At 45.2% G+C, this 18,015-nt stretch overlaps 1 protein-coding gene across 4 annotated transcripts in view; it reads left to right on the top strand.

Annotated features, from left to right (window-relative positions):
• GDPD4 (glycerophosphodiester phosphodiesterase domain containing 4) overlaps positions 1-18,015 on the top strand; it is a 37,752-nt gene that overhangs the window by 15,975 nt on the left and 3,762 nt on the right. For all 4 annotated transcript variants that reach the window (XM_055702184.1, XM_055702183.1, XM_014281311.3 and 1 more), the window contains 10 exons: positions 324-417; positions 6,098-6,157; positions 7,739-7,837; positions 9,860-9,953; positions 11,857-12,002; positions 12,352-12,434; positions 13,297-13,447; positions 14,012-14,236; positions 15,046-15,203; positions 16,811-16,958. In XM_055702184.1, the coding sequence (XP_055558159.1) occupies positions 324-417; positions 6,098-6,157; positions 7,739-7,837; positions 9,860-9,953; positions 11,857-12,002; positions 12,352-12,434; positions 13,297-13,447; positions 14,012-14,236; positions 15,046-15,203; positions 16,811-16,958 (1,258 nt within the window). The remainder of the gene's footprint in view (positions 1-323; positions 418-6,097; positions 6,158-7,738; positions 7,838-9,859; positions 9,954-11,856; positions 12,003-12,351; positions 12,435-13,296; positions 13,448-14,011; positions 14,237-15,045; positions 15,204-16,810; positions 16,959-18,015) is intronic.

The following is an 18,015-nucleotide window of genomic DNA, read 5'->3' as shown; positions in this document are numbered from 1 at the left end:
CTTAGCGTTTCTCCCAGGCTGCCTTGTCTGCAGCAAAGTGCTGTGCCTTAGAGTCAGGCTGGGAGCTCTCTGGAGCCAGCCCATCGGTTTGGTCCTGTGCTTTACCACCCCAGCACACTGGGGTGTTAGTCTGGAGGTTAATGCAAGCATGGATTTGGGGAATGAGGCTCTTAACCGCTTTTGCGTGTCACAGGGTAGATTTCCTCCCTCCCTCTTTGTTTTATTGCTCTGAAAACATCAAAACTTCAAGGAACAAGGCTGTGGTTCGCCTCTAGTCTATGTGCTAAACACAAACACTGTTAAACCATTTTATTGCTTTTTAGGTATAACTATGGGAACCTGGGCTTCTGGTTCCTCTGGTCTCTTGTTCTCCTGATCGTGGCTGTAATCTTGTTCACGTACATCACGCTGTTATTGGTAAGTAACGCTCCTTGTAAGCCAACCAGGATTCGAAGTCCTAAAAAATAAACATAGGAGTGGCTTTAATGAGTCAGACCAAAGCTCAGCCTAGCCCCACATACGATCCTTACACATTGGATACCTGGGGAAGATGGGGAACACGATGAGCGTTGGTGACTTTCTCCCCACGCCCACCTGCAGATCACCAATTTCAGCTTGGGTGTCTCTGAGCCAGGTGTAGTTTCTGTGATTTCTCTCTATGCTTTCCCTTTGATGAATGTGTCCAGTCTCTCCTTGAAGGAAAGCCAAGCCATCAGTGGCTGGATATAGGTTTAGGAGAAGCTAGAGCTGTTGCTTTGGCAGCAGGGAAGTATGGGACACTATGTTAGCAGTGGTGGTATGCCATCAAAGCGGAATAGTTCCTCGAATCCTGAATAAAAGGCTCATCAGGAGAAGGGTAAAATTATCACTGAAGCTGCCTTGAATCACTCCGCTTTGCTGGAGGGTTTCTCTCCAGGTAGAGACTAGAGATGTGGTCACAAAATGCTGTTGAAGTTTATGCCCAAAGAGGCAACATTCCTGAAATCTTCACTTTTCCAAATCCGTGATCTGCTGTCTGCTTTGGTTACTGGAAACACACCAAAAGCAAGCATTTCCTAAAGTTTCTACCTACTCATCCTTTTCCTCTGTCCTTTCCCTCATAGGGACACCAACCCACCCACCCCCCACCCACCCCCCAAATAAAGACAGCTCTGCACTTCTTGTTTCCACCTTCTGCATCCAGAGCTATAGGCTAAGAAATCAGTTTAACTCCAGGGACTGAAATCCATGTTCAGTCTCATGCCTGCTTCATCTTCCGTTTTGAAATGCCAGGTGCTGAGGGTGAGGTTATGGCTTTGACTCACCTCTGTGACCAAGACAACCAGCTTTTATCATCAATTCCTGCTGTTCTTATCCATTCCCTGGCATGTCATCATATAGTCAATCTGTGAATTGCTCATGGCAGGGAATCTCTTTTTTGCTTTGTTCATGCAGTGTGTAACACAGTATGTTTCTGAGGTCCTTTGTCCCTGCTGAAGTACAAATAAATAGTGATTTACCCTTGTGCCAGCAATAAAAACCCCAAGTGATAAATAAGGCAGCTGCTTGGCTATGCCCACAGTGATCAACAGCATCATAAAAGCTGTGGACTAACTGAGCTCTGAATAGGACAAGTAATATTTAATTGCAAAGGTTTTGTGACACCCTGGTGACTCCAGGGCTTGACATCTATTATTCAGCAAAGCCTACTGGGCAATCCATGGAGAAGTGTGGGTGGTTTGGTGATTACAGTGCTACTCTGGGCAACTCAGAGCTTTGCCAGAGGTGCCCAAGGGAGATGGATCCCTCTGAGATCATACCTCAGCAGGCTGTGGATCTGGAGTCAACCTCAGGATCAGACTAAGCCATCACAGCACATGCTGGAAATGAGCTTTACAGGATTTCCTGGGTTTGAGGAGCCTGAAGACCCCTGGGGCTGGTGGGTCATGCCCTCTCTGGATCCAAGCATCAGCCAGTGTCCAAGCAGTGGGCTTTCTTAGAGGAGCTGCATGTCTTTGGCAGTGTGAACATGATGACTGGAAGCTATCAGGGTGGGTGATGGACAAAGTAAAGCTAGAAAGGAAGACGGTGAATATGAGGCAAAATTGGTGTCCTACAGGGTTCAGTTCATTCTTGATACAACTCTTCATTGTATAAACACATCCTCATCTTCCTCCTCTCAGCAGCTCAGTTCTTTCTAACAAGGCTGATGGCATTTGCCTTCCTCAGGAGGGTGAACACAGGCAAACCTGAAAGAATACAAGTAGTTTGGATGCTATCAGACAAGTCCTACAAAAGAAACACTTCAGAGGTTCCTCTGCTCTGGGGACAGCCCCTGCAGTGACGGTCCATTTGCTCCTTGCTTTCATGAAGCTGTTAGGTCACCCACCCAAAGCTGTTGGGTATGTCTAAGGGCACTTGCCCTGCTTGATTGCATCATTGTGTCACTGTGTCTTATCTGGCAAGACTGCCGCACACATATTTGTTGAGCAGTGGGCACTGGGAGGCATGAGGCCCCACATCATCAGAGCTGTTACCTCAATAGGATTAGGTCTTGAAGGAAAGGGGAGCAAGGAAAATTATCACCACCACCACTCATGCTCCCACTATCTCAAAACACGTGGGGTCACATAACAGTCACAAGCCTGCATGCAGGGTCTTGCGGTGATAACTGTGGATCAGCAATGCTCATCCCGGAACGGCTTCTTTCAGAGGACTCTGCCAGGAATCACCTTGCCCATCACTGTTTGCAGAGCTCCACTGCCACAACGTCTGACCTTTCACTGTAGCCTTCGATGAACCACCCAGCAAAACACTAGGAGCCTCACAGGCTAGTAAGTGCAACTCAGCCCTTCCTCATCTAGATAAATTTATCAGTGTGGGTACTCTGTGATAGCTGGATCACTCTAATACATTTCAGAAAACTGATGTCCAAATAGGTTTCCCCACAATGAATCACATCCCATGTTCTGGTTGAACAGTGCTGGATGAAGACTGTCGCCTTACCTGTTACAGGAAGGACTGGAGACGTTCACCCAGGCAGTGTTTCCTTGTGACATTTTCCACCAGCAGCCTGTCACATCAGAAAACTGAGCACCCTAATGCCCTTGTTGGAGCAGAAAGATTTTATAACAACCAGGGGCTGGGCTGGTTTGGCTTTTTTTTTGTGAGCACCATACCCTCTTCCTTAATGATGGCACCCAACTGGAGCCCGCAAGCCTGCTTCCATGACCTTATTGTGAACCACTGAAGCAAACACTCTTCTGCCCACAGGCCACCAGCAGCTGAACAAAATGCTGCATAAAAAAGCACTTGCTGTCTGTACAAAGACGCTCTGCATCCACATGCGTCATTGTAATTTCTTCAGACAATCAGTTTCAATTAATTCAATTGTTATCACTCCCCAAGACAATTTTCTCACCCCCATTAGAGCTAAAAGGTTAAGCCGAGGGGTCTAATTGCAGGACCATTCATGCTCAGTGGAGAAGAAAAAAAAACTTTTCTTGTTCAGTCTTTCAGACACTAACAGATAATACTTTCCTCTCTGCAGTTTAACCATGTTCGTGCTGAGGGTTTTGGGGAGGTGACTCATGACTGTACGAAGTGAAGAGGTTCAGATATGTTGTGGCCTCTCCATTCGCATATTAAGAGAGAGCTCAAAATAGTACGTTGGCACTGAAGTCCAAAAAGTGATGCCTCCATCCCTGAGAGACTAGGGTACCAGACAAGTTCTGAATTGCTGCATTTTTACCAGAAGGTGAATGTAAGGAGCTGAAATTTTGCTGTTGTGAACATCTAAGTGAGCAGATACTTCAGGTGAGCTGAGCATCTAAGTGCCTGCCTCCATGTCCTTGTGGTGGTAGGTTCAGAGCTTGCCTAAGCCTCACCAGCAGTATTGAGATAAGTACCAGGTCACTCCTGTGCTGAAGTAGAGTGAGGTTAAGCATGAATTGTCCATCCTTCTGCAGCCTAACCTTGTGGTCAGTGCACCCACCCAGGAAGAGGGAGACAGAGATGCAACCCTCCTTGCAGCGAATCCATCTCTTGGTATGCCTTAAGCATCCCTTAATTACCACTTTGCAGGCAGATGGTGGAGAGGAGACACTTCTGCACCTCACACTAAAGAAGACAAGAATGCAAGTGTTGGAGGCTGTAAGAGGGTCTGACAAGAGGGTTCTAGCCTCAGCAGTACTAGTCAGAAACGTGCTGCTCACCCAAGCCCACATGTCTGGGTGCTTGTGTCAGACAATCCCAGGAAATGTGTGGAAGCAGTCTGGAGGAGAGGGACCTGCTGGTGTTGGTTGTCCTAGGTGCAACCGCATGGGACATTGCTAAAGGCAACTGCTCTGTGTGGAAGAGCATGTTGGACAGGTCCTGAGGCAGCTTTTGAGGAGCAGGACGAAGTGAGGTGATTGTGGCTTAAGGTGTTAAGCTTCAGGTGTGCACATCACATCAGGTCCATCAAGATGTGTTCTCCTACAGTGACCAGCACTGCAATTTCAGGTGTTCCTTCTTCACCCTCTGAGGATGAAACCGGGGAATTATTCTTCTTGTAAACTGATAATGAGATGTTGTTTCCATCCATAAAAATGGGTTCACCCTCCAATGGCATTCCTAGATATGATGCAACATTCATATGAAAGTTGTATTGCAGTAGCAGGGAAAAGTCCAGTTGAGCATGGTCTGTGAGATAAGTGTTTGGTTGTACCTTAGCCAAGGACCAGGTCTTTGTATAACATTGCTGGCAGAAAAGGGACAAAGTGCCGTTTTTCTTCCTTTTTCTGAAGTAGCTTATTTAAATGGGCCTGGCTTAAGATCTTTAGCAGTAATTCAGTTCTCTCTGAGCTGCTCTTTGAACACAGTTACTCATCATGTCCTGGCTGCAGGATTTGATCAAAGGAGGCTAACATGTCAAGAAGCATTTAAAAGCTGATCTATATTCTCTGCTGAGCTTATAACTTGCTTCTAATTAGCATGATCCTGTAAAGAGAGTGTGTTTTTAGCTGGATGGGAAACAGATTACATTGCCCTGGAGTTCTATTTCAGGAAAGAAGAGCCCCTTCCCCTAAATCTATATGTCCTGTTTTAGTACAATCCCACTGTGCTACAGTCTTTAGGGACCTGTATCATAAATGATCCTTCTCAGTGGAACACTGATGTCTACTAACAGAAACTTTTCTCTAAACTCTGGTATCTGGTGATACTGGTCCCCAAATTATTCCTTACACTGCTTGGGAAGCTTGCCCCAGGCACTTGGATTCCTGAGCATAGACTTGTGTGTTTTCACAGCAGCGAGGTACTTCTCCTGCTGAGATTCATCACCAGGTTCACTGGTGGTTTGGGTCTGGGACAACTTCAAAAAACCACTCCATCGGAGTCATGGACTGGCTTTCCTCACCCTTTGCTTCCTGGCGTTCAAGGCTTTTCAGGTTGTCCCCTGCCCTGGCTGGGGTTTGAGCCATGTCTCACAGGACGACCACCACCACCACCCCCGGCACCAAGGGCTCCAACTTGCTGTCAGGAGGGAAGAAATGTGCCAGCCATCAAAAATGAGAGTCTTGTCATCTCCAAGGCACTTTTCCCTGTTCTGAGATGTGTCTGCCTCTTGCGTTTCCTGCGAGTGCTCTGGAAGTGTTCTCCTTTGTTGCCTGCTCTGTATTTTTGTGGTGCTTTGGAGGCTTGTTTTTAATTCCCTGACCTCTCTCCCATGGTCGATATGCCTCTAATTCCAACAATTGCACAGAAAATAAGCAAGGTTAGTGCTGTGCTGGTTCATACCATAGCAGTTGAACGTGGCCACTGTTCCTCTTTCAGACTTTGTACTCACAAAGAAAAATCACTGAAAGTGTGTACCCCAAAGAGCCTCATTATCTGTTACCCATGAAAGGGCTTTGATCCTGCAGGGCAGCCTTGATACGTGGTTGGCCATTTCAGAAGCATTTTTACTACAGCAATAGACACTTCTCTTCATACACCTGTCTTGCTAACAGCCTTGACATTGTGCAGGAAGACCTAGTGTAAAGTGACTTCCCAATGCAAAAATAATTCCAGGAGTACCTCAGTGAACACACTTCATCATCTTCTACCAGGATGCAAACAATGTCTTCTTGATTTCCAGGTCCTAGCGATGTGTTTGCTTGCAGAAGGCCAGCAGCTGTACCTACACTGGAGTCACAAGGTGGGATGAGCCAGGGCTTTCTTGGTAACTCTAACACATGCTTTAAATTAATTGAGTCTGTGGTGTTTTCCTGCATGAAAAACATCTTAGATTTATGAGAGAGGAGGAGGAGATGGAAGAGGTTAATCTTAGGAGGCTTTAGATGCCTATAAGAGCGATATTTCCACCTGAGCTGATCACCTAAACTCCCTTTGCAGTCAGTGGAGGTAAATGAATCCTCTGAGGATGCAGTTCATCCAGCTGCTCATAGACATCTACATTAAAATGAGATGAATCACAGTTCAAAAAAAGCATGTTTTCCCCCCACTGACTCTAAAAGAAGCCTGCAGTGATTCATTCAGGTGAAGTCTATATTTGACAGGCCTATATGTGGTAACGTGAAGACAAAAGCAAAATTTTCGTGAGAAGCACTGCATAATTTTCTGTAGCAGACTCCAGCAGCAGCGAAAAAATTGGCTGCAATCTCTGCAGAAGAGAAAGTGGCTTTCCCAAGGAATCCTGGTGCCTTAAGCCTTTTGGTCTTTGAGTAGTTTGGGAAATGCCATGTGGAGTTTTGAAGGTGCAGAAACAAATCTTTGGAGAACTGTTGCTGCAAAATGATGCATTAGTATCACCTTCCTTAAGAAATTCTTGAGGCTATATGAGGCATTTTAAAAATGAGCCTCTAGCCATGCAGTTTAGAATGTAATGTGATTGTGAATCTCACAGTAGGAGGGAATAGCTGAACATGCAGATACTTGATCCTGTGTTTCTTCATTTAAATAATGAAAACACGGACACCCTTACTATTGGAAACCGACTTACAGAAGAACCAGAAAGATGTAGAACAATTTATATATAAAAAACCCAACAATAATTGAGACTGCATCCTTGCGTGGAACAGATTAGGAATGGATTATTAAGGTGTTGATCTGTAGGATCCCCCTGAAGAATGGTTAAGGCCTTGGTCCAATTTCTACTTGCTCTTAGTTCTCAGCAGATAGATGATGTACAAAGAAGAGCCTGCCGTCACCACTGTGCTGGTACCAAACTGAGCAAGAAGCCAAAGAATAGACTGAGCTACCTCCTCACTTTTTTGGCTAAAATCATGTCTTAATTATGGGAGTGTTTGCTGAAGCCTGTTGCAAAGCAGCTCATAACATAAGGAAGCTGTGTTGCTGTCCCTTTTGTGTGGAATTCATCACTTCTGAATTTAGCCACCTGCAGGTTAGAGATCTAACGTAAACTGATTGTCTGTGCTCCAGCTACATCAACACAGAGAGAGAGGTGTCTTCCCTCATAAAGCGAGTGGGAATGGATCACCTCTGGAAATTCCTCTCTTTCTCCAATGATTCTAGAGGGAGCGCTGAAGGCTGATTAGTTGGGTACCCAACTCTTAAGATCAGTCTTGCTATACAGAAAAGCCAGTCGATAGCACTCTTGGCCGGGTTTGAGTCCCTTTGGATCTCTCTGTCTCTGAACTGACAGTCTCGTGCATCCTAAACTTACCAAGTCCAAGCTGCTTACATAAACCTGTGAGTCAAATGGATGGCACAGCCTGTGCAGGGATGCTGATGCTGATTTATGTCTTTGTCTCCCCAGATTGGGACTTTTCTTGTCCTGGGCTTCTCTATCACAGCCCTCTTTATATTATCAGTACTCTGGGGAGATCAATGGAAAACTGTGCGCCTGTCGTTCCAGGTAAGAGGGGCTGGGAGGTCTGTTTGAAAGAACAACTTGTTCATAGAAGTATTTTGTGGTAATCGGTAGAAAATATTCCATATGGTGGGTGTTTTTCACATGGGTTTTCCTGGCAGGGTACATGGTTTTCGGTAAAGTTTTATTATGACTTAACATGTCCTGTTGGGAGAAAGGAAACCCAGACTTGAGGCTGAATTTCAAGCTCTCTGATCTACAACACGTCTCAGTTTGGGAAGTCACATCCTTTTCTTTTTTTTTTTTTTTTTTTCTTTTTGGCAAAAAGTAGGTCTGCTGTTAATTTGCAGGTGCCCAGGGCAGGTAAATCAGACCTGTTTGACGGGTAGGATTGCTGGAGCAAGAACTTTCTCCATAATCAGATCCTGCCAGTCCAGCAGCTTTAGCATTAGCACAACTTAAGTCTTCTGTGACTCAGGAGAGTCCTCTTCTGAGGGCAGGACAGCACTGAGTTTTTGGGGAGCAGGTGGGGAACGCTGGATTCAGGTGGGACAACAATGCAAGAGGTCAGAGTGCATAGTCTGTTGCTCTCCTCAACTCTCACCAGATCTGAAGATGGAGGCAAGGGCTGCCCAGTGCTGTTTAGTGTCTGAGCATTCATGTCCCCACATGTATTGGGAAGGAAGAAGGATGTAGCCTTTGAGTACACAGCTGCCTTGCAGATGTCATTTGGGCCTATCACCTCTCCCCGCTGTGGCTTGCTGCTTGTGAGTGTTGGGAGAGCAATCAGAGATGTGGTGTTTGTGGGGTGTGGTTAATTGCATGTTCCTGCTCTACAGAGGCTGGTAACTGTTGGGCTATGCGCTGGCAAAGGTAATGAGAACCCATCAGCTTCTCCTTCCCCTTACAGACTCCAGAGGAGGTGGATGAGGAGGAGACACAAGGGTCTTTGGGTTCCCCACAGCCACAGGTGGTGTTTATTTCAGGTGTTCAAGCCCTTTGGGATGTTTTGCATGGCCTCCTGCTGCTGTTCCCAAAGGACATGAATCTCTTGTAGATCCTGTGTCATGTCCATTAGCCCGGCAAAGCTGTCTCAGATATCCTGGACATCTCAGTTGGCACCTCTGTTTACACAACTGAATCCTGCTTCTGATCGAAGGATGTTGGTATCAGGTGTCCAGGGCAGACAGTATCACACGCAATAACATCTCTCAATGACTGCTGCTTTCTGTAACCTTTCCAGCTTAGAGGATCAGCATGGATTAAGCAATAGGAAAGGCTTGCATCTGGATAGCTTTTTTTCCTAGCACATACCCTGCTAACTCTTGGTTCTGGCTGGAGCAGAAATCTGACGAGCATGAGAAAATGGACTGGTTTCTTTGGCAGATTTGCCTAGTTTTATGAAAAGTGTGTCATACCAACATCCATTCAGCATCTCCACAAGTGACAAACTATTTCTGCTTGGTTTCCAGCTCTGCTCATGCATTCCTGTTAAGCACAGAAGCGATTCTTAGCTTCTGATATCCTTGTTTAATTTTTAAGGTGAAAAAATGAAGTCCAGTTACTGTATCTGTGCAGCAATAGGTATTATCTAATATATCTGCTTCTCCTATACCACAGTATATGTTCCATACAGGTGTAAATATCACATTTTATCACTCAGCTTTGTTGACACCAAGTTAGTGATTTAGCTGCAGTGTGACATGGAGATGACTATTACCTAGATGGGATTGGATTGGGTTAGACTGGATTAAACTGGCCACTCCCCAGAAGATGCTCCCAGATTATGGCACAGAGTAATGGCAGTCGTGCCCTCATGGACGTGGACAGCTGTGTAGGGCAGTAAGGAGCACTCCTCAGCCTGGGTAGGTGGCCTGGCTGGGGGACATATCTCTCCCCCAACTCCAGAGTTGTTTGGTGGATCCAACACAGGTGTGGGAGAGAGGTCAAACTGCTGGTATCTGCAGCCAGAGCCCATCCAGGTGGAAGCTGCAGCTGTGCTGAGGCTTGATTCCATCTGTCTCCACACATCATCCTTTGACTAAAATTCTTTTCTCTCCTTGCCAGATCACAGCTCCCTATCTCCACATAGGGGCAATAACTATCATGGTCCTCCTGTCCTGGCCGGTGGCTCTTCATGCCATCAGAGCAGATAAGAAAGGTACAGTAGCTCTGCTTCCTGCTCCCTATACAACAAAAGGCGTGTATCAGTGTGGGAAAAGAGGCATGCAGGAGCCCTTTCTTCCACACCTGCACTCCAGTTGGAGGAAACTTTTAATGTCTGTGTATCCAGGGGAAGTAAGTGGGACTGTGGCTTGGACTGTGCACTGTCCTGTGGCTGTGCAGGTGTGTTGCTGGCTTGCTTGCTCCCTTGCACAGTTTTGCCTTATATCAGGGCAGTGACCAGCCTTGAGACAGAGGAGATCAGCAGAAGCACCCATGTTCTGAGTCATGCGTGGAAATTTGTTCAGCCCTCTGTGGGAGAAAGCAGCCAGTGGCAGCTCTCCTGGCTGATGTTTGTTTGTTATACTCAGCTTTTCTGTCTCAGAAGGGATCTCCAGTCCAGTCAATCCACTTCAGGCTGGTGCATCTCAGGAGAAGCCAGCTGAGATAGGGGAAAGAGCTTTTTGATCACTTCCCAGTGTTATCTCATGGGAAGTTTCCATCCATCTCTGAGAAGTATGACCAAGTAGTGTAAGGACAAGGCCAGGGGCTAGGAACAGCCGCAGAAGAGCCTGGCTCTGGGGCTGGCTGTTTTTCCCTGATCTAGTCTCTCCATATAGTCAAGATTATCTACTGATTGTTAAATACATAAGGTACGAAATGTTAAGAAGAAAAAAGAAAAGAAAAAAGAGGAAAAAAAAAGGGGGGGATTTGTAGAGGAATGAAGGCAGGTTAATTAACATTGATAATATACAGCTGTGGGCTGGCTTCGCTGATGTGGATAAGGTGCAGCTGTGGCTGGCTCCTGTTAAGTAGTTAAATATCACTGAGGATAGTGGAAGAGGGGGTTGCATGGAGGAGCAGCAGTGTGGTTTGAAAGGTGAAACAGCACGGACAATAGAATCTGACTGATGGTAAAAGCTTTGTTGTAGCCTACTAGTTCGTTTGTGATCAAGCGATCTACATGACACCTGTCTGCAGATCTTGATTGGTAATAAAAATCACAGACAGAATGGGCTGGTGAAAGCATTTTTTTTCTTGCCCAAGGTTCTTCTTATTGAACTGCAACTGAGGAGGTTGGGAGGGAATAGGCTGGGACTCTAGATGTTACCGTCCACCATGCCTGATGGACCCTCTGATCAATAAGTCAGCTTGGTGTAAGCCCAGGTTACTTCAGAGCCACTGGGACAATGTGCAGAGGGGTGGTGGTCCTATTCAGGAAAGAGATGTTGGTATATAGGTGCTTGTTTCTCAGAGGAACTGTTTTGTTCCCCGAAGCGAAGGCTTACTGGGGCTCTTGGGCAGTGTGTCAACAGACTCTAGAGAAGACCATAGGTAATCAGTTGGCAAGTTTCTGAGATGCAATGCCCGTGCAGTCAGTCTGTAGGGTTCTGTAGGTCACACGTGGAAGGTTGCTGACAACAATCTGAATGAACCAGGGAAATATTCACCTTAAAGGGATGTAACATAGTTGAAGAAGGTTCCTCCTCTTCACTGTGAATGAAACTTCAAAATGTTACTTGTTTCTACATGAGTAAGAAAAAAATTAGCATCCTTCTGTTGAGGATTGCTTTTCTACAGGTGGGGGATATTTCATTGCACCACTTCTAAAGAAAAAGAAATTAAGGCCATGTCTTGCTATAAGAGATAGTGAGATGTCATTAAAGCACAAAACCTGCAGTTCTGACTTAGTCTATGTCCTTGCTTTGACCAGCTTGTTTTCCTGGGTTGCATTGTTTGGAGAGAAAGTGAAAATTAGGGGAAGAAAGGATGGAAAAAGGGGATGGGACAAAGCCCAACAGCTACTTCGCTGGAGGGCTGTATTAAAAGTCAAGCCGCAAGGCAAACCCGTACATTACTTCATGGATTAACTCTAGCCTTCCTCCTTCAAATTCTTTCAGTTGTTCAGGTGATAATTGTTGGTCCATACCTGGCTATGCTTCTCTTTCTTTTCTTGATACCTCTGGGGATGTACTCTCCTTGCATCAGAGAGATGGGGACACTTGGACCAAAGCCAGCCCTCATTGGACACCGTGGAGCACCAATGGTAGGTCTGGAGAAGTTATTTTACATCATGTCTTCAACCTGTGTCTCGCTACCTTCATCATCATCTGTGTTTTTCCATGAAATCTGTGAAGGGTAGAAGGGGAGACATTTCTGTTTGGAACTGCATGCCAAAGGCATCACTGCATGGATTTGCTAGCCAGGATAACACTGTTCCTGAGGGACAGGATGGATTTGGTGGCTAAAGTAGAAGAAAACAAACAGCAGACTTTAAGAAGATAGTGATGTTCCCTTAATAAAAGACAGAGGCTTTATAAAGAGACAGAAAGTACTTACAGAGTCCCCCAGAGTGTGTTTGAAAATTACCTGCTCATGCATCCTTTTTTTTCCAGTTGGCACCAGAAAACACTGAGATGTCCTTTCAGAAGACAATTGAACATGGTGGGGATGGTCTTGAAACAGACGTCACCATTAGGTAAGGGGAAAACATCGCATCTCACAGAATATATACTGCTTCTTCCAACAGCTGCCTTTGGAGACACGCAACTCCAGGCAATTAGTTTTTACTGATGGCTTGGACAGGGTCCCACAGGTGACACGTGATGATGGGGGCTGTAGGGCATGGTTGTTCTCAGGCAAGTCAGTAAGTTATTGATTTAACAATCATTATTTCTACAGGGTATTTCAAATGCTTTGCAGTCTATAAAGACAAGTTCCTACCCTAGCCTGACCTCTAGGCCACAGTGAGGGCTGTAGGTTGGCCTGCAAACCAACAGAAAATTGTGTTCAGACTTCCGACAGCATTGTCCTAATTATTACATCTTTAATTGCCTTTGTTTGGGGCATCCGTTGCCATGAATTGCTAACAGGATGCTCTGCAGGATGAGTGGTTTCTGGGTGCTGAGTGAGAAAAATACAAATGCTTAGATCGTCTACTAATGTAGACCTTCCCATAACGGAAAATTTTGCCTTTCCATCCATTTAGCCTTCAGTCCTCTGAAACCCATAGAAACACTTTGGTGTCAGCAAAAAGATTTCAACCATAAGCTACTATCCATTTTTGGGGCAGTGGCTGGCAGGCATAAATGCGACCATCTCTATGTTGCCCCTGGGGAAACTGAGGCACAGATAGGCATGACTTCTCCAAGGTCACCCAACAGTATTTAATCTGGAAATAACCTTGTGTCTTCAGCCTCAGTCTTCCTCCCTGTCCCAGCATCTCCACTGAGGGAGGCTGTACTGCTGCATTCACACATTGTCTTCTGACCTGGTGTGAGTCTGCTCATGCCATGAATGAACTTGCACCTCAGGTGACCCGAACTCTTGCTCTCCAACAGCTATGATGGAGTTCCTTTCCTCATGCATGACAGCACCTTGAGGAGGACAACTAACATCAAGGAGGTCTACCCCAATGACACTGCTCAAAATGCCGCGCTGTTCTCCTGGGATACCCTGGAGGAGTTAAATGCTGGAACGTGGTTTCTTAAGGTAAGCACCAGGAAGGACTGTCATCAACTGAATGTAGAAAAGACATCAGCTGGCTACTACTTAATAGCAGGAATATTAGGAGAGGAACTACTGTTCATTAGGAGTTGAGCCAAACTCAGAGAATTCAATAGAAAACCTTCAGTTTGGGTCTCCTTGCTTTGTCCTGTTGGCCTTTAGGTTTAGGAGACCTATAGCGGTTGGCTGGTGGCTGTTCTTGTGGCTTCTTATCGTGGCAGCAGCAGAACACATGGGCTGGGGGAAGAAGACAAGACCTACTTGTGCATGGTGCTGTGTATAATAGTCATAGTTAACATGGTGGGACAGAGAAGCACAGCAGAGCTAGCTGTGAACTGTGCAGTTGAGGTCCCAGAAGCAATGTCATCACAGCCTGGCTTAATTTCCCCTGTTTCTCAGGTAGAAGAGCTAAGCAAAATACAATATCCTCACCTGACAAAGGCTGATGTCAAACTTTTTCCCTCTTAGAGGTACAATTTTTTTGCATGCAGCTGACTCCCAGAGGGGACTGCCTGATTGATTTCCTTTTCTGTATTTGTTTATTTCCAGGACAAACCATTTTCATGCATGAGCTCACTGTCAAGGGCAGATCAAAACCAGGCAATGAATCAGTCAATTTACAAGCTAAGTAATTTCTTGCGCCTCGCAGACAGTCAGAATAAACTTGTGATATTTGATCTCTACCGTCCTCCAGAGAAACATCCTTACAGGAATTCATGGATCAACAGAACCCTGGAAGTCATCCTCAATGAGTCGGGGATTAGACCCCATCTGGTAGGGTGGCCTCACTCCTCCACATCTCTTTTTCTTGCTCTCTGAATTGGGACTTTGGGGTCATACGCTGCATGATTTCCCCTGCAAAAGGTCCATCGCTTTGCATTTCATTTGTTTTAAGAGGCATCGTTTAGAGGATATCCCTACTATTGGTTCCTCAGCAGGTACAAAATAGCGTAGCCCTACAGCAGCACAGGGAAATAAGCCAGTGTATATACCAACTGATGCCATTGTCCCCAAACAGCATCCTTTCATCGTAATAAATGGAAGCCTACTCCCTGTCACCCATGCTCATTTTATATATTGCATAGAAACTCCTGGCTTAAATTAAAACACAGCGATCTGGGAGCCTTCATTGCCTTCCTCCTTCCCCTGGCAATGGATTAATGCTAAACTCTTGAGGATCAGGTTATGCACCCATCAATATCTGGGCAGTTACTCTGGTCTGTGCTGAAGATCTCTTTTCCCATGCTGGGAGAGTGGGAGAACAGAATATTTTCTGTTGACTTTCCCATAAACCAAAGCTGTCTTTTCATTCATGTCAAACATTGCATCTTTTGTTGGGCTGTGTGAAATATAGTCGCTGATTTCAAGTTGATAAGCTAGGAGCCGTGAATACTTATTTCTTGATGAAAGTGACTTGCAAGTTTTAACCCTGCATCCAAATGTTCTTTGATCATGGAGAGAAACATGTCATTTGACAGGCTGGGTTAATCCCCTCAAGATATTATCTTTACAGGGTTTGTGTGAAGGGCAGGGCGTATTAGTATGTCTGTTGTGAATTCACTGGGTGGTCTTGTTGCCCACAGGTCCTATGGCTGCAGAATGACATGAGGTCCTTTGTTCAATCTGTCGCTCCTGGCTTTCAGCAGACAGTGGGCAGTAAGGCCCCGGTTGAAGACCTATTGATGGACAATATTGTCAAACTCAATCTGGCCTACACAGAAATGTCCAGTGAAGATATCCGGTAGGTTGCAGTTTCAGCCCCAAATACCGTCAGTAGACTGCATCTGGGCTGTGTTTGCCTCATGCATGTGGCAATGTCTCCCTCCAGTGACTAGCTCCAGGATCTATAGCATTTTGAAAAGAGCTTCTTTAGATCAAGTGACCATCCCTGTTGTGTTTTGGGAGTGAAGGACTGTAGCTCACTCCTACTGTTGACATTGTGTGTGATCAAGAGGTGGCATATGTAATTACACCCCCCCTGCGCCCAAGTCCCTATTTACTTGACCAGGATCTGAGGATCTCCTGGGTAGAATAACACAACTGTCTCCTGATTTCATGTCCTTTCATTCATGCCACCTTCAGTCCATCAACTCTGAATCACGGAGAATGGACAACTGTTTAACCTCCCATAGCTCTTCCACCACGTCAGTGTGCGTGCATAATGCTGCAGTGAGAGACCATCACCCTCTTGTAGCTGGTGTTTTGGAGACTTCATTTCTTGTGTCTGTTACTACCAGTACTCTGTTGCTTCTGACACACTGACAATATAATCTCTTCAATGGAAAGCTCCACGTTCTTTCATGAATTTCCAAAATGGCTGTCTTATATGAAGAGAAGAAAAAAAAAAAGAAAAAAAAAAAAAAGAAAAAACAATCTGCTCAGCTCTCCTTTTTAAAACAGTTTTATTTCCCCAGTGCACAAAAATATTTAAATCCAATTTTAAAAAAAAGAAGAAAAGCAAAAGTTTAATCATTTGGATAAGAGTAGTGTTAGTGTTTTCTCAATGACAATTTTCACAGGATGTAAAATACTAGGTAGATCCATTTGGGTAAACCCTGGATAGATCCTAGGTAGATTTACAAATGGTGATATTAATGATATATATTGCTTTATCGTTATACAGAGTATGATCTTACTTCATATTGTTCCAATAGCCTGTAAGAACTTGAAAAACGATGAGTTGATGCAGCAAGCATGACAAACATTAGTAGCCAGCTTCGAGGTGGTTTCTAACACCCAACTAAGAGATTACAGAATCACAGAATTGTTTAGGTTGGAAAAGACCTTTCAGATCATCAAGTCCAACCCTTAACCCAGCACTGCCAAGTCCACCACTAAAACATATCCCTAAGCACCAAGTCTACACGTTTTTTCAATTATCTCCAGCGATGGTGACTCTACCGCTTCCCTGGGCAGCCTGTTCCAATGCTTGACCCACTTTTTGGGGAAGAAATGTTTCCCAATCTCCAATCTAAACCTCCCCTGGAGCAACTTGAGGCCATTTCCTCTTGTCCTGTTGCTTGTTACTTGGGAGGAGAGACTGACCCACTACTGACCTCGCTACAACCTCCTTTACAAACACATCATTACACTGATTCATATGGCAGAAGGGTAAGAAAATGTTGACCTTTTGGACATTTTATCTGCATTTACTTCTAGCAGATCAGCTATTCTGTATTGACCAGTTGTGAATGGTTAAGTATAGGCTGGTTGGCTTTCCTTTCTCCTCTTACCTAGGTCCTAAAGCAAGCCTTTCCTACAGAACATTGCTGTCTCTCCTTGATTCAGCCCAAAGGAAGTACTAGCCTCCTTGCTTAACGAAGGCTATTGCCTTTTGGTCTTTTAAAGGAAATATGCTGAGGCAAACATCACCACCAACCTCTATGTGGTCAACGAGCCATGGCTTTTCTCCCTGGCGTGGTGTTCTGGGGCACACTCTGTGACCACCAATGCTGTCCACATGCTGAAGAATCTCAGCCAGCCACTCTTCCTCATGGTAAGTGAAAATCGTTCCTGTCCCAGGGGTAGGAAGTAGAGTTGGTATGTTCATGGTTACTTTTGGAGACCATGGGTCAGTTCATGGATAAAGGACACTTTGCATGAAAAGGACTTGAGTTGAAACCTGGCTTCTCTGGAACCTCTGGGCCACTACAGATAGCACCAAAACCTTCTTTTTTCTCCTGGCTCAGGTAGAAGCAACCTACTTGTTAGGATTTGCAACCTAGGCCTTGAGATGACTGAAAAAAAAGTCATATTGGGACTTGTGAAGGGAGAAAGGAACGGCCTTTGAGGGCACAAGCTGATGCATGAGGATTTCCACTTCTAAAATTTTTAAGCATCTTATTGATGTCAGAAGGTCCTCATTTCCCAGGGCTTCCCACTGCCCTTCTCAAACTTGGTCTTGTTGCACAAGCCTGAGGGCAACAACCATAGAAATAACCCTTCCTTGCTGGGAGGAATTTTTTCACATAATTTGTGTATTCCCTGTTCTGCCTTGGACAACCTACAGGTCTAAGAAGCACCTGAGGCACTGGTCCCACCAGAGTTCCTGCAAGCCTAAAGGGGTTACTATGTAGAATCACTGGCTTCAGATGCTTGAAGTAGGTTTTATGATGCTCCCATTCAGACAACTGCAGTGTTTCAGTCCATTTTGAGGATGAGTGGAGACTATGCCATCTAAGGGTGAATCTTCAGATGCTCTTAGACTTAAAGTAGGAGCCATCCCAGACCCTCTGTGGTGTTCACTAAAGGACAGTTTTGCCAGAGAAAATGAGATGCCACCACTTAATATTAATGATGGAGGGAATGAGAGACCTACGGGGCCTGACTGTACAAACAAGAGGTCCCTGTTATATTCACCATGAAGTGGTACATTCTTCTTGATCACACAACAGACCTGTTTTTATGAAGGATGATGATTTGACACCAGCAGCTACTGGTGAGTGGCCACTTTGAAATGCCACCAAATGCTTTAAACACCTGAGGGATGTTACAGCACATGCAAACCAGGCAGCTGAATGGCTATATTTGAGCAGCAAGAAAGAGCAACTCTT

Source organism: Falco cherrug, chromosome 2, assembly GCF_023634085.1.
Source record: "Falco cherrug isolate bFalChe1 chromosome 2, bFalChe1.pri, whole genome shotgun sequence".
Taxonomy (NCBI): domain Eukaryota; kingdom Metazoa; phylum Chordata; class Aves; order Falconiformes; family Falconidae; genus Falco; species Falco cherrug.
The sequence above is the reverse complement of the archived record's forward strand: the minus strand, read 5'-3'. Positions and strand labels throughout refer to the sequence as shown.